Source organism: Phacochoerus africanus, chromosome 7 (genome assembly GCF_016906955.1).
Source record: "Phacochoerus africanus isolate WHEZ1 chromosome 7, ROS_Pafr_v1, whole genome shotgun sequence".
Taxonomy (NCBI): Eukaryota; Metazoa; Chordata; class Mammalia; order Artiodactyla; family Suidae; genus Phacochoerus; species Phacochoerus africanus.
Window position 1 is genome coordinate 72701577 of NC_062550.1, and position 14306 is coordinate 72715882.

At 49.8% G+C, this 14306-nt stretch overlaps 1 protein-coding gene across 5 annotated transcripts in view; it reads right to left on the reverse strand.

Moving 5' to 3' along the window:
* Positions 1-734: 734 nt before the first annotated feature.
* The window catches only part of DCP1B (decapping mRNA 1B), a 50745-nt gene continuing 37173 nt past the window's right edge, over positions 735-14306 (reverse strand). For 3 of the 5 annotated variants that reach the window (XM_047787903.1, XM_047787907.1, XM_047787905.1), the window contains 5 exons: positions 12893-13046; positions 6065-6193; positions 5090-5773; positions 3089-3337; positions 735-962 (listed from right to left, as the gene is read on the reverse strand). In XM_047787903.1, coding sequence (XP_047643859.1) covers positions 882-962; positions 3089-3337; positions 5090-5773; positions 6065-6193; positions 12893-13046 — 1297 coding nt within the window. In that variant the 3' untranslated portion in view covers positions 735-881. The remainder of the gene's footprint in view (positions 963-3088; positions 3338-5089; positions 5774-6064; positions 6194-12892; positions 13047-14306) is intronic. The other 2 variants (XM_047787904.1, XM_047787906.1) reach the window with 2 other exon arrangements.

Sequence of the window (14306 nt, forward strand, 5' to 3'; positions counted from 1 at the left end):
CCGACTCCTTTTGGCGAGGGCTCTCCTGCCTTCTCCAAGAGTAAACGCCTCATCTCATCTCCGTGAACTGAAGTCCGTCTGCTACATGGCTTGAAGAACCTTCTTCGCCGAGCCCAACAACCCACTGCCTCTCCGAAGGGGCTAAAAGATGGCTTTAAAATCTTCTGTGACTTTCCTCTCAGCACGTTTTGCTGAAAATGACAAAATGTTCATTTGGAAGCAGAGGCAGGCTTCTGCTGGTTGGGTCCAAAAGAAATGACAGGAGCTGGGATAGATGAAGTGTCATAGAAATCTGGGCCACTTGTGGACTCCTAGAACAACCACCCCCTAGGAACAAGCTATAAATACCTTTAGAAATTATTTCCCTTCAAAGGCCTGGGGAGAATGGGCCAACTGATTTTTACAAATGAAAGGTTTACTTTCACTTGTTAGGTGCCAGGCTGGTGAGGCTGGCGAGGCCTGTTGGTGGTCTCGGGGCGACACTGCCACCTGGTGGTCAGCACATTCTCCAGGTTCCAGAAATAACCAGAGCTGCTAATAAAAAAGAAACCAAGTTCCCAGAAGAGCCCTTCCCATGGAGAGGTAACTTGTTTAGAAATGGCCGAGTATGTGTAAAAAAAAAAAAAATCATTTAAGCTTGGCATTTACTGTGTGATATGAGCAAAGGACTTTTCCTACCCACTCAATTCCTAGTACCAGGCGCACTGAAGGACGTAATTTAAAAAATGCTTGACTGAAAAAAGTCTGAAACATTTTACTTCATATAATACATACTTTTCTTTTTTTTTTTTAAAAACCCAGAAACATTTAGGGTAACAACATGGATATGAGAGAACCTGCAGCTGGAGGACTTTGAAAATCAGCTTTAAAATGTTTTGCTTTCACAGAGTCTTTTTCATGGCCGCTTGTGTCATGCTGAAGAGATAAGCTTCGTAGATTATATTTAAGAAGCTGTCGTCATTCTGGAAAATAAAATCAAGAGACCCAAGGGGATGTGATTTGGTTGGAGGAAACCAGAGGCTTTGTCTGTCTGGAGCTGAACTGGCATTTTGATCCTAAGATGCTCACCTCTACCTGTTTGTGCGAGCAGCTGGTGGTTTTTGATTGCATGTGTGAGCATTAAGTGGGGTTGCAGGCAAGGCCAGACAGGGTCAACTGCTGGTTCTCAGTGGTCAGCGTGTGAAGCAGCCAGTGCTCATGGGCTGCACAGAGCAGGGCTGGCTCCTGAGAAGCCTGGTCTGCTTTGTGGAAGGACACGGTGCTCGGAAGTTTGCATGGGGAGGAAGTGATCCGGCTGAGTCCTCTGGCCTGGAGAGGAGGGTGCTGGTGGCTCCAAATAGTCCCCTGAGTCCCCTACTGGGGTGAATTTCATTTGGGGCGTAAGTTAAGATTTCACTTGGGGTGTGCTTTGCTGACATCTCATCAGAGCCAGTGCAACCCCCTATGGTTATGGGAAGCTCTGGCCTTAGCCAGCAGGCAGCCCTTAGACGGTAGGCTTGGGCTCTCATGCCTGACTAGGGGCCGAGGGAACCATGGGCTCATGGGTTGTTTTCTGTGTTTGATGCTGGAGCCGTCTCCCTCCCACCCAATTCCTTAACGCTCTGGCGATTCACCCATGTCTCACACTCTGGCTTGGCCTCCGCACACAGGGCCAGCATCGTTCTCACGCAGGGAGAGTCTCAGGCAGGGAGAGGGAGCCACGCTAGCCTGGTTTTCCTACATGGTCTGTGCATGAGCCTGTGTCCTAACAGCAGGTGGAGACTAAAGCAGAAGGCTTGACTTTCAACAGCTCATCTAACGCGGGGAAAGTAAAACGCAGATCGAGGGGAGGGAACGCACATATGACCTCTAACTACCAAGGTCCAGGAGTCTCGGTTCCTGCACTGAGATCTTTGGAACAGTGTTATTTAAGTGGAGTAAGCCAGACAAAATATGGAACTTTCACATTCAAATTTAAGGGGTTTTGTTTATTTCTCACAAGAAGTTTACAGATGTCATCCGTCTGTGCTCATGAACTTATCACAAGTGGCTTCTAGGAAAGGTGGAAAACGTCATTCTTTCTGAGCGAGCATGGAGCGACTGCCACTCTTTAGCAGACTGCCACTCTGCTTTTCACACTCAGAGGCTGAATTTTGGGGCCATGCCTTCCCTTCTCTCTGAAATATGTTATCTTTAAAGAAATATCCTTACTAACAGAGACCCCTGTTTCTCTGAGTAGGATGAGATGCTGGGAAAAGGCTAGCCTGCTCTCTCAAAGCCAAGCAAAGTCCCACACAATCTTAAAGGCTGTCTACCTAAAAGATACCTAGCTACGTGAACTGATGCGTGGGAGGTGTGTCTGGGTACAAGCACCCACTTTTCAGGGCCTCTCAGTGTGTGGGGTGCACTTGGCGTGGCCTGCAGTCACTGCACTTCTGTACGCAGTGGGGAGGGCGCTCAGGAGCCAGGCTGGCCCCGTGACCTTGGGTCAGTCACTCAGCCTCAGTTTCCTTTTCTCCAAACAGGGCAACACAACAGGGCTGCTGTATAAGGATTTCTACACAGGTAAAGCCTTCAAAACAGTATTTGGCACAGAGCTCCGTGCAAGTGTTACTGTTTTGTTACTTCCTAGGGACTAGGGAGGCAGGTGGCTGACAGAGATGTCATCCCACCCTGCCTTCACCGGCAGGTTTCAAAATGATCTATAAAACGTGCTCTTTGTTGTCACAGCTGGTACTGCCACCCCAGCCAGTTGCTGCCATGGGCTCAAAACACCTCTCACCTCAATATGCGTCTAGCTCCCAGCAGCAGTGGGCTGCTTGGGGGCCCTGCAGACCTGGAGCCTCCTGTGCACTTAACTGCACAGTGTCCGCCTCCTTCTCTGCTGACAGGTGGCAGCTGGAGGGCTTGGTCAACCCTCCGAACTACAACCCCCTGCGGGCCTGAGAGGCTCAGAGCCACAGTCATTCCTAACACTCACCAGCAGCTGAGCCCTGCAGCCCTGGGTTCAGCCCCGTCTTACTCTTGGGAAGCACTAGCTGGCATGGCTCACACAGCACCTCAGGGCGCCAGCGGGTCAGCAGCTAGAGCAGGAGGGAGGGGCTCCTACCTGGATGAGATGCAGCAGAGCTTCCTGGAGCTGTAGCTTGGTCAGGGGGCTTCTGGGGGTCCCAGGAGGCTCCGGGGTCTGCAGAGGCAGGAGGAGGCTGCTGGGGGTGGCCACTGGGTCCTGGCTCCCTGGGGGCAGGAGCCCACTGCACCTCTCCTGTGGCGGGGCCCAGGTGGGCTGTGTGAACACCATGGGGGACATGAGCAGAGATGGGGCCACCGCGGCTGGGATGCGCTGGGGCAAAAGGACCTGCGGGGGGGCAGACATGGACACGGTAGGGTGAGGGGCAGAGGGTGTGGACATAAACAGGCTTCTGTTCACAGCTGCTCGAGGCAGCCGCCAGGCTCCACGATCCACCACTCTCCCTGGACGTCGCCGGCAGCCTCGCGCCTGCTGGCCTGACTGTGAGCCACTGCCCTGCCAGGGCCCCACATTCCTGCTATGAGAGCCCCCCTCACCGGGCACGGGAGGGTGTGGGGGCCCACTTCGCCCCGGTTCCAGATTCTCTGCCTCAGGTTTCAGGGGCAGCACTGGGGTGACCTGTTTCTCTGGGTGGGGCTGTCTGCCTCTCTGGGGCACCAGACCTAAAACCGAGTTTTCCAATAGTGTTTCCAGATGTTCACGGGACAGCTGACTCCATGTGACCCGTACAGCCACCTCTCACATGTCTCCAGGTAAGGTGAGAAGAAAGAGTGTTACTGTCAGGCTCCGAAGCCCCAGAGACCTCAGGAGAACAAGGCATAAAGGCCGGTGAGCTGGGGGCTGCAGTAATTTCATAACCACTCCCTCGGTCTCTCCCAGGCAGGAAGTGGCCAGGAGGAAGGCGGGTTGTCTGTTTAACTGTCCCCCACTGCTGTTTTGAGGGGAAAAGCTGAGAACGCTGGTCCAGAGGAGGGCTTGCGGGCGCTCTGGGAGCAGGGCACCGGGAGGGTGTGCGCCCGCAGAGCACGAGACCAACCACGCACCCCTACTTTCCTGTGTCCCAGCTATGAAAGAGAAGCAGCAGCGAGTGCGGCATAGCCGCTGTCTCTGGGGCAGCAGGTACTCACACCGCTGTGAGCTCTTCCTAAAGGTGAGGCAAGAACTCTGGCCCCTGGTCTCACAGATGCCAAGACTGCGACCCAAACTGTGCATCTTGTTTTCACAAAGTGAAAGATTCCGGAGGCACCTCTCTAAGCTACTTGCCGGAACACAACAGGAGGACCGATAACCATGTATACTGAAAATAGGGGGAACCTCCTAATTTTTGAACCTGGTGCATTTTCAATGAATTTGTACCAATCCTAATGGAAAGGGAAGCCAGTCAGATCTCCAGATGTTACCCAGTGGTGATCACAGATGGGAAAGTTCTGGCTTTCTGACTGTTCTGAGCTACCAGCGACCACAGAGAACCATCTTCCCTGCAGGACAGAACATTTCTAAAAATTACAGTATTTCCCCCGCTCTGGCCATCGGTGTGTGTGTCAGGGGTCAGCAGCAATTTCTTCTCCCTCTCCCGCTGCCATTCCACCACACCCACTGAGACGGAGGGGAGGCTGCACCTCCCGGGGGCAGTGACCTGCTTTCCTGCTGACTTCTAGCACCAGGGCTGAGGCTTCCGTGTGGCAGGGCACCCAGCCCCACGTCTCCTCAGCCTGAGCAGCACGGCCTGGCACGCGGTTAGTGCTCGGACACTTACTGGGTAACAAACACGCAGTAATTTACTGTGGACCCAGGTAACCAGATGAGGTCAGAGCTGGCATTCTAGAAGAACCTCAAAACAGACCCTAGGTTTCTGAAGTCAAAAATGTGGGTTTTCCCCACATGCTTGTCCACACCTTCAAGCCTTGTAACACAAAGACTTGACTCTAGGAGAGAGGTATCTCTGAGGGGGGCTCCCGGATTGCTGAGCAAAGACAGATTCTCTCCCAGGCAGGAGGAGAGGGAAGGAGATGCGCAACCAGGCCCGCAGCTGCACACATAGAGTCCCTGGCACCACCTCCCACCTCTACAGACACCTACCTGCAGGAGCGGAGCCTGCTTCTCATTGCAGGGGGTCTGGTCCCTCCAGGACTCCAAGGGATTTGGAGCTCGGGCGCTGGAAGTGGCCAAGGGAAACTTCGCTGCCAAGGCAGGGCGGCTGGGCACTGGCGGTTCCTGCTGTGCCCCCTGCAGCTTCCGCAGCAGCTCCCGCGGGGACACCTCGCTGGAGCCCACTGCCTGACTGCCAGGCGCGGGCGGCGCTGGGGCTGCAGGGGTGGCGGCCGAGCTGGAGGGTGCAGGTGCAGCAGGATCACACCTGCTTGCAGTCCTGGGGCTGCTCTGGAGCTTTTCCAGCAGGTTCTGCGTCCTGGGGGCCCCGAGTGTGCTGCAGGGGGACCCGGGCTGGGCGGCTCCAGTGCAGGATTCTCCATCTCTGCAGGGCCGGTTCTCTGGCAGCTCCGACAGCGGGTGCAGGTCTGCACTCCTGACCATAAGCTTCTGGATGGCGGGGCAGAGCTGCTTCTCAACAAGAGGTGAGTGTCTCCGGGGGTCCTCATAGGACATGGAGTGTACGACCCCCTGCTGGCCCTGCTGAACCCCCTTCTCTTGCTGCAGCTGCTGGTGAGGGGTCTGTGGAGGCCCCACAGTTTGCTGACACGCAGCTTTGTCCTGCTTCCCAAAGAGAGCCATCAAGGACAGGTGCTGAGGTTCGGGGTCTAAGGTCTGGAAAAAGTGACCACGTCATTTGGTTATACTGGGGAGGGGGCAATGAAACAACTTACCTACCCGATTTCTTTTCTTTACAAAGAATCAATTAGAGAGGATGAAAAAGCTTAGTCATAATACAAGTGACAATTACAACCCCTTCCTAGGATGAGTAAATTAATAATAATAGTAAAAAAAATCTCTACTTTGAAATATCTCTTTCCTGGATTGGCCTTAGAGACCCTGAACAGCATAGCCCCACCCCCACCCCCAACTGTACCCTGGGCAAAGGGTTATCAGGAACCCCACCTGGCTGGGTTGGGGGATGCGCTGCTGCCGGTTTCCACTGGGCTTCACTGGGATGGGCTTGATGAGATTGGGGTTGTTGTAGATGGCAGATGAGCTGGTGATCTGCTTTGGCTCAGAACAGGTTTTACACTGAAATGGAAAAAAGAAAATTTGAATCATTTTTTGGTGTAAAGAAAGCTTTAATCTTTTATTTTATCTTTTTGACGTTTTAGGGCCGCACCCATGTCATATCGAGGTTCCCAGGCTAGGGGTCTAATCCTAGCTACAGCTGCTGGCCTACACCACAGTCACAGCAATGCCAGATTTGAGCTGCTCTGCGACCTACACCACAGGTCACAGTAACTCTGGATCCTTAACCCACCGAGTGAGGCCAGGGATTGAATCTGCATCCTCATGGATGCTAGTCGGGTTTGTAACCACTGAGCCACGACAGGAACTCCAGTTTTAATCTTTTAAAAAGAACATACCTTCCTTCTGTTATTTAGTTGGTATTTAAATAGATTTCCATGGACAAAGGAAAAGCTCTTCTCCTCTGATATGAGCTATGTTTGAGCATAAATCAAATTCAAACTTAATTTTTCTTAGTTGCACAATGCAGTGCCCTAAAATACTACCCACAGTGTCAGCCTGCAGGACCTAGGGGGGGTAGGGGGGCTAGGGGCCCTGAGATGCTTGAAGGTGTTAAAGGCTGTGGGTCCAGCAGTTTAAACACAGGGACTCCTGCTCTTTAGCAATAAACTGATGGGATTGCCCCTCAACGCCTCGTCTGGGTCCCTCAGGCTCTGCTCACCATCAGCTATTGACTTAATACTGGAAAGCTGCACCCTCAAAGCGACTAGTCGTTTTTGGTCTTTATTATACAGCTGACTCAAACCACTGATTTAAAAATTACTAAATCATCTTTATTTAATAAATGGCTCTTTGCATAAATGGAATAATTCGAACCTGAGTATTCTGAACCACTCAGTACAAATTAGAATTTCACAGAGAAAAAGAACACGTCTCATCATTTCAAATACTGAATCATTATCACACATTAATCTAACCAACCATGCAATTGCTCACACAGTGGGATTCCTAACAGACAGAGAGCAGTGATGTCCGTGAATCCCTCATGGAAACACCACACAGAACTGACTGTGAAAATGCTGCCTTCCGCACTGCACACTCTCTATGGCATTGTCAGCTTCTACACACACCGTGGCCTCGGGCCAGAAGACACCTCTCCGTGTCTCTGATGGGGAGTGAGCTCTGAACCCAAGCTTGTCCCTTGGGACCCTGGTTCCAGTACACTCCACCGTCATTGGGCTGTATTTTCTATTTGAGTGTGTAGGGATATGGGGCAGATTACCACCGCGCTCACCTAGGTTTGCAAAGGTAACTGTACAAAAGACTGTTTTCCACCAAGAATCCTGCCAATAATTTGCATACCTGGCACTAGTATTAAATGGCATGTGAAGTCACTTTATGTTATTTCTAATTCTTTCTTGGTGAATGGTGACTGCAGGACCCACTGGCAGAGTTTTCAAGACTTGAATCACCAAAGCAAGACAAGAGTACAGCCTGAGACATGGCCATTGAGCAGAGGCTGGCCGGCAAAGCCTTCGCCCCTGCTGGCTGCAGACTTCACGTTGTTGGCAAGGGGCTCTCTCTGTGCTCAGGGCCTCTATGTTGCAAAAAACTCCCCTCTGCACAGGTGCATCTGGGCGGGAGGCTGCGGGCTCCCCTTGTGCGCGCACAGACAGCACTCCCCAAGGAAGAGGCCAGAAGCTGCTTTCTGTGTCACCACAACTGACTCTCAGCCCAGCAATGAAGCTTCACTTTCATGTTGTAACTGCTCAGAACTAAACACCACTGACCTCGATCGTTTGCAGCTCATTTTCCAGTTGTTTAATTTTCTATGCTTCTCCCGACCCAAAATAACTTTAAAATACTTGGAAAAACACACAGAGTTGGAAAAAGTGCATAATGAATTCTTCACTGGGAACCTGAGGCGCTTCTTGAAAGCCTTAAAACTATGTCACATGGGGAGTTCCCGTTGTGGCACAGAGCAAACCAATCTGACTAGTATCCATGAGGATGCAGGTTTGCTCCCCGGCCTCACTCAGTGGGTCAGGGATCCCATGTTGCTGTGGCTGTGGTGTAGGCCAGCAGCTGCAGCTCTGATCCGACCCCTAGCCTGGGAACTTCCATATGCTTCAGATGCAGCCCTAAAAAGCACAAAAACAAAGAAACAAATAAAAGAAACTATGTCACATGATCGATCTTGTTTTATCACACGAACACATCTATCTACCAGGGGAGAAAAGTCTGAAGGAAAATGAACTAAAAGTGCTAAAAGCAGACATCGTTGGGTGACAGGATTACGTGTGGTTTTGTTTTCTTTCCTATACTCTTGAACTTTTCTCATTGAATATCAAGACAAAATCATTTCTCTAATTTCATAAATAAGTCACAGCTCTACCTAGAAGACAACTATTTATCTCTCCTTAAATGACAAAACACAAAGTGGTTTTAAGTGTGGAAGTATTATTTTGTTTTATTGAAGTAGAATTGATTTACAACGTTGTGGTAGTTTCAGGGGTACAGCAAAGCGAGTCAGTCACATATGCATAGTCTTCAAAAAGGTCCACTTCTGAAAGCTCAGCACTTCAGTCTGCAGCACAAGACCCCCCGGCCCTGCGGCCCTTCCTCCTGAGTTACCCTCCTGCTCACCTGGCCACCAACTACAAGGACACCAGGGAGGAGGTGAGGGAGATGAGGCTCAGGTTCACATTCCTGCTACTTTATAGCAGATTCATAGAAAGTTATTTCTTTGGGGGAAAAAAAAATATTGGCCAAAACCGGTTTTCAAAGTATTAACCTTATGTAAAAAGTTGTATCTGGTGTCACAAGGATTTACTTTATCAATATCATCTACCTCTAGCCCCAAATGTTTCCTTCTCTTCCTTTTCTGGATTTTCTAGAGGTTTAGGGTTGGAGAAGTCACCCAGAGGTCATTCTGTTCAATGCTCATCCAGAGATGTGCAGTTCTTAGGTAACAGTCCCAGCATCAGCGCTCTGTCTCTTTGTGAACACTTCCGAGAACGGGAAATCCATGTCCTCACAGCCAGGGTGCTGAGGGAAACGGTGTTTCCATGTCCCCGTCTGGTACATCGGCACCCCCTTACCCCCGTCCCCATGTATTTGGACATGTCCATGTGTGCTGGGAGCAGATGACACAGACGGAAGGCGAGTGCAGAGCAGGGCTTGCCCTGCTCAAGGGGACTTCCTGGGGCATTTACGGCTGGTGGAGACCAGAAACAACACAATGGACAGAGAGCAGGAGACATGAGCCTTCGCAGACTGGACCTGCCGACAGGTTAAGGAAAGGGCGGCCTGGGGAAAGGCACGGAGGCGGCTCAGGAAGCAAATACTGCTCAGGTTGGGAGGAGATTCAAATATCTGCAAGGGTGGTGGGAGGAGAAGGCAGGGAGGCCTGGGGCCGGCACTGCGTGGTAAGAAGCCGAGAAGCATGCGGATCCAGGAGTACTGAGCACGCAGGTGCTTCTGGACGCTGACATGACAGTGCCTGGCTGCCCATGGCAGAAGGAATAGTTTCTTCTGTTATTTATCTCACAGTTGGAGCAATTAACACTACACAGATAACATGTATTTGATTTTACAGGAAAGCACTGATCTAACACCTGTCGGCACTTCCTGTCAACACTGTAAGAAGCAATCCACAGGGAAATGAATAGAACACTGTTTCCACCTCAACAAGTTTAAGGTGCAGTGGGAGAGGTTGCTGTAAATATAACAAATGAGGAAGAACAAAATTCCTTCCAAGGAGTAACTGACTGGCGAGTTCAGTGAAAGAATAATCAGTTCGAATGAAGAGATCTGGGAAAACGCCATCTAAGAAGTGGCATTTTTACAGGGATCTACAGGAGATGGAGATTCTGAAGGCCAAAGAAAATGAGAGGAAAACACTGCAAGTTGTGGGTATGGTACAAAGGGGTGGCCCAAAGCAAGTCTCCAGGAGAGAAGCAGAAAGCAAAAGTGAGGGGAAGCAAGGCTATAGCCTCTGTTGGGGTTTCTGCACCAGAGGATTGGCTGGTCTCAATAGTTTCAGGGGCTGCAAATGACATGACTGGCCGTGAGATGATGGTGCAGAGGGATACTGCCTCCAGGCACACTGGCAGACAGGAGTCGTGTTCCAGCTCACAGGTGTGCTCCAGCTCTGGCGTGGCCCTGGACCATCTCCAATAACTGGCTGGTTGTGGAGGGGCAGTCTCCCCAGTCAAAATGTCATAAAATATAAACAATACAGTAAGTGTGTTTGTGTGTGTATGTCTGTGCGTTTAGAGGAGAGAGGGAGAAGAAAGAAATTAATTTTTGTTCAGTGTTTGCATTTCTCCTCTATCGGCCATTTTTATGCTGTCTTCACAGAATTTAAGTTCCCAGAGGGCAAAAATGTCACCTTTAAGATTAATTAAAAAAAAAAAAACAAAAAAAACCCCCAAAACAAAACAAGATGGAGTTCCCGTTGTGGCACAGCAGAAACGAATCTGGCTAGGAACTGTGAGGTTGCAGGTTCGATCCCTGGCCTCACTCAGTGGGTTAAGGATCCGGCGTTGCCCTGAGCTGTGGTGTTGGTTACAGATGAGGCTTGGATCTTGAGTTGCTGTGGCTGTGGTGTAGGCCGGCAGCTACAGCTCTGATTCGACTCCTTGTCTGGGAACCTCCACATGCCCCAAGTGTGGCCCTAAAAAGACAAAAAAGACAAAAATAAAAAAGGAAAAACTTTAAGGAGTTCCAGTTGTGGCTCAACAGGTTAAGAACCTGACATAGTATCCATGAGGATGCGGATTCGATCCTTGACCTTGCTGACTGGGTTGAAGATCCGGTATTGCCATAAGCTGTGGTGTAGGCTGCAAATGTGGCTTGGATTCCACATTTCTGTGGCTATGGTGTAGGCTGGCAGCTGCAGCTCTGATTCAACCCCTGGCCTGGCAACTTCTATATGATGCAGGTGTGGCTGGAAACAAAGATTAATATCTAACGTCACAACTACTAAAGTATAACTAAGTCACTGGGATATCTTTTTTCTTTTTTTTTCTTTTCTTTCTTTATTTCTTTTTTTTAATGGCCGCACCCACAGCATATGGAAGTCCTCAGGCTAGGGACTGAATCTGACTTGAGTTGGAGCTGCGACCTATGCCCCAGCTGCAGCAATGCCAGATCCTTAACCCACTGGGCCAGGCCAGGGATTGAACCAGCGCTGTCAGAGATAACACTGGATCTTAACCTGATGTGCCACAACAGGAACTCCATGGAATATCTTTTAACGGCTGCTGAAGAATTAAACAAACTAAAACATGGATCCAGAGCTCGTTGTTCCTGATGGAAGCTGGGGAGAAGGCATCCACATCGGGGCCCTGTGACAGGCGGAGGTGGTTTGTTCATGTTCATTCAACAGCCTTGGGTTGGTGCTGGCCATGTGCCAGTCTCTGAGGGTGACCTGGGCACAGAGGTGACATGGGAAGCTCCTGTCCCCCAGGAGCGCACCTCTAACCATCATGTCCAAGGCCGGTTGCAGAAGCCTGGTCAGCTGTCCTGACTGCTTCCTACCTGCCTGATCCCCTTGAGTCAGTGCTACAGACAGACTCAGGAGCAGCTCCTTTGCCTAGCACATCCTGAAGAGGTGCTGAGTACCTGATGTTACATGGTGGTGGGCAGCTCGGCACGTTCAGCAGGTGGTCAAGTTTCCATCAACCCTTCTCAGGGCACTAACATTATTGATCATCTTCGTCCACGTCAATTACTTCACTGGGAGTTTAAGTTCTATCGTTCCATCCACATGTAAGAGCTGGAGGTCTTGGGCAGAAGGCCTTTCCCTCATCAACCGGGTTAGGTAGTGCCTCTGGCCAGGCAGGATAAATGCTTGCTTCTTTCCCACTGACCAGCAACTGTGAGAGGAAGAGGCTAGCTCTCCTTCCTACTTCTGGTGTCCTAGTACCTCCAAGGACAGCCAGTAAATATTTCATACAGGCTGTGTTCCTTTCTTGTTCATTTTACCCCAGAGCATTTACAATTTTTTTTTTAATTAAAGTATAGGAGTTTCCATCGTGGCTCAACGGAAACAAATCTGACTAGCAGCCATGAGGACGCAGGTTTGATCCTCATGTGGATTAAGGATCCAGCGTTGCTGTGGCTGTGGTGTAGGCCAGCAGCTGTAGCTCCAACTCGACCCCCAGCCTGGGAAACTCCATATGCTACAGGTGCAGCCCTAATAAATAAATAAATAAATAAGTAGAGTTGATTTACAATGTTCTGTCAATTTCTGCTGTACAGCAAAGTGACCCAGTCACACACATGTATACATTCTTTTTCTCATGCTATCTTCCACTATGTTCTATCACAAGTGACTAGATATAGTTCCCTGTATTACACAGCAGGATTTCATTGCTTATCTATTCTAAATGTAATAGTTTGCATCTGCTAACCCCAATGAGAGCATTTTTGTTGGCATGCATTAGTTCCTGGGCCAGGGATCGAACTGGTGCCACATCAGTGACCTGAGCCACAGCAGTGACAACACTGGATCCTTAACCCACTGTGCCACTGGGGAACTCCCCCAAAGTATTTTCTATGAATTTGTTGATACCGTCAGCGAAGTCTTCCAACACATCTTCTGAATGGAGATTATTTGTATACATGAAGGCTACTGATTTCTCATGCTGCCTTTTAATCCAATTAAAACCAGTCTTTAGCCTATTAAATGCCAATAAAGACTTTATGGTGTATAATTTTGTCTGGCTTGGTGCACAGGGGAGATGGACTCACCTTTGTGTACTCGTCCCTGGCCTTGGTGAGCATTCGTAGGATGTCCACCTCCCTGCTCTCCCCTGAACCGAGGGTCATCGTGGGGCCTCCTGCTCTGGCTGCTGCTCCTGCCCCAGCTCCGTGGTGGGCTTTCAACTGTTCATACTGAGTTAGGCTGTTAAAACACAGGGGAAAGCCACATAAAAAAAGCCAATTCAATTCAGTGCAACTGTTTTTTTAAACCATCCAATTCTCACCCAGTTATTATCTTGTTATAATCATGTTAGAAATAAGCCTGCTTAGGAAGTGAGAGAAGGAAAATGGGAGTTGAGTTTTGAGTACACTGACCACATGGATGAATCTGGAGGGGGTGGGGCCCAGCCCCTGTTTTCTATGGCAAGTTAACAAGGACACCTGTCTATGCATTGTCTGTAGGCAGGTGCCACATAGTCAGGGAAGGGCTGAGTGGCTGAGACAGAAACCCGGTGGCCTTGCAAAGCCAAAAACAGTCACTGTCCGGTCTTTTTCAGAAAAAGTTTGCCAGCTCCTCATGGAGGCATTTGAAAGGATGCAGTATTGCTGAGGAAACCCAATTCAGGGCTGTCAAACACTGAGCAAGCTGTGTGGCAAAGCGAATTTTTGCCTTGGTCCAAAGTGCCTGGAAGTCAAAGCAGGGATGATCCCAGATCCTCTGATCCCATGTCCCAGCCAGTTTAGAAACACAGTGAAGATTCAGCCCAGAAGAAGGGCACTGAAGCAGCAGCAAAGAGGAGTGTCTGCGTTTTCGGGAAAACAGCACAGAGGGGAGGCAGACTGCTCCTGCAGGGCACAGGCACACTGAGAGGGACTCACCCTCCCTCTGAGCTCCAACTGCAGCTGAACCTCCACTAAAACTGCCCTGAAGTCTATGGTGACAGGTGACAGTGATGGGGTCTGAGAATTTACTGAGAGGTTCAATGCTAACAAGAACAGGCTTGGAATCTACGCAAACTGGAGGCTCATTGCTCAACGATCAATTTCCTGCCCCAGCTGTTGAGTAATCCCTGCAGATGCTGAGAATTTTTCCCCGCCCGGGCTGAGCCACAGGGTATTTTTTAATCTAGATGAAATCCTGCTATTATTATCCATTGCAGTTTACAATACCATGAATGTTCTAGGAACCGGTTGTTATGGTGGTAAATATTGGTTTGAACACACTTAATCACCAGCTGCAGCTTGAGCTAGTTACCTAAAATTAGCTATCACAAGCTAGGTTTTCCAGAAATCAATCTTATTTATAAAAAAAGTGCTCACCACAGTCCATATTTTGGGGTCACTTTTCAGCTATTTCATTGATTCAGGATTTAAAACTGAAAAATGGCTCTTTTGCAGATGGAGCCACTCTGTGTTCAGACGAGTCCAGTTGGCACAGATACAACACAGGCAAGAAACACAT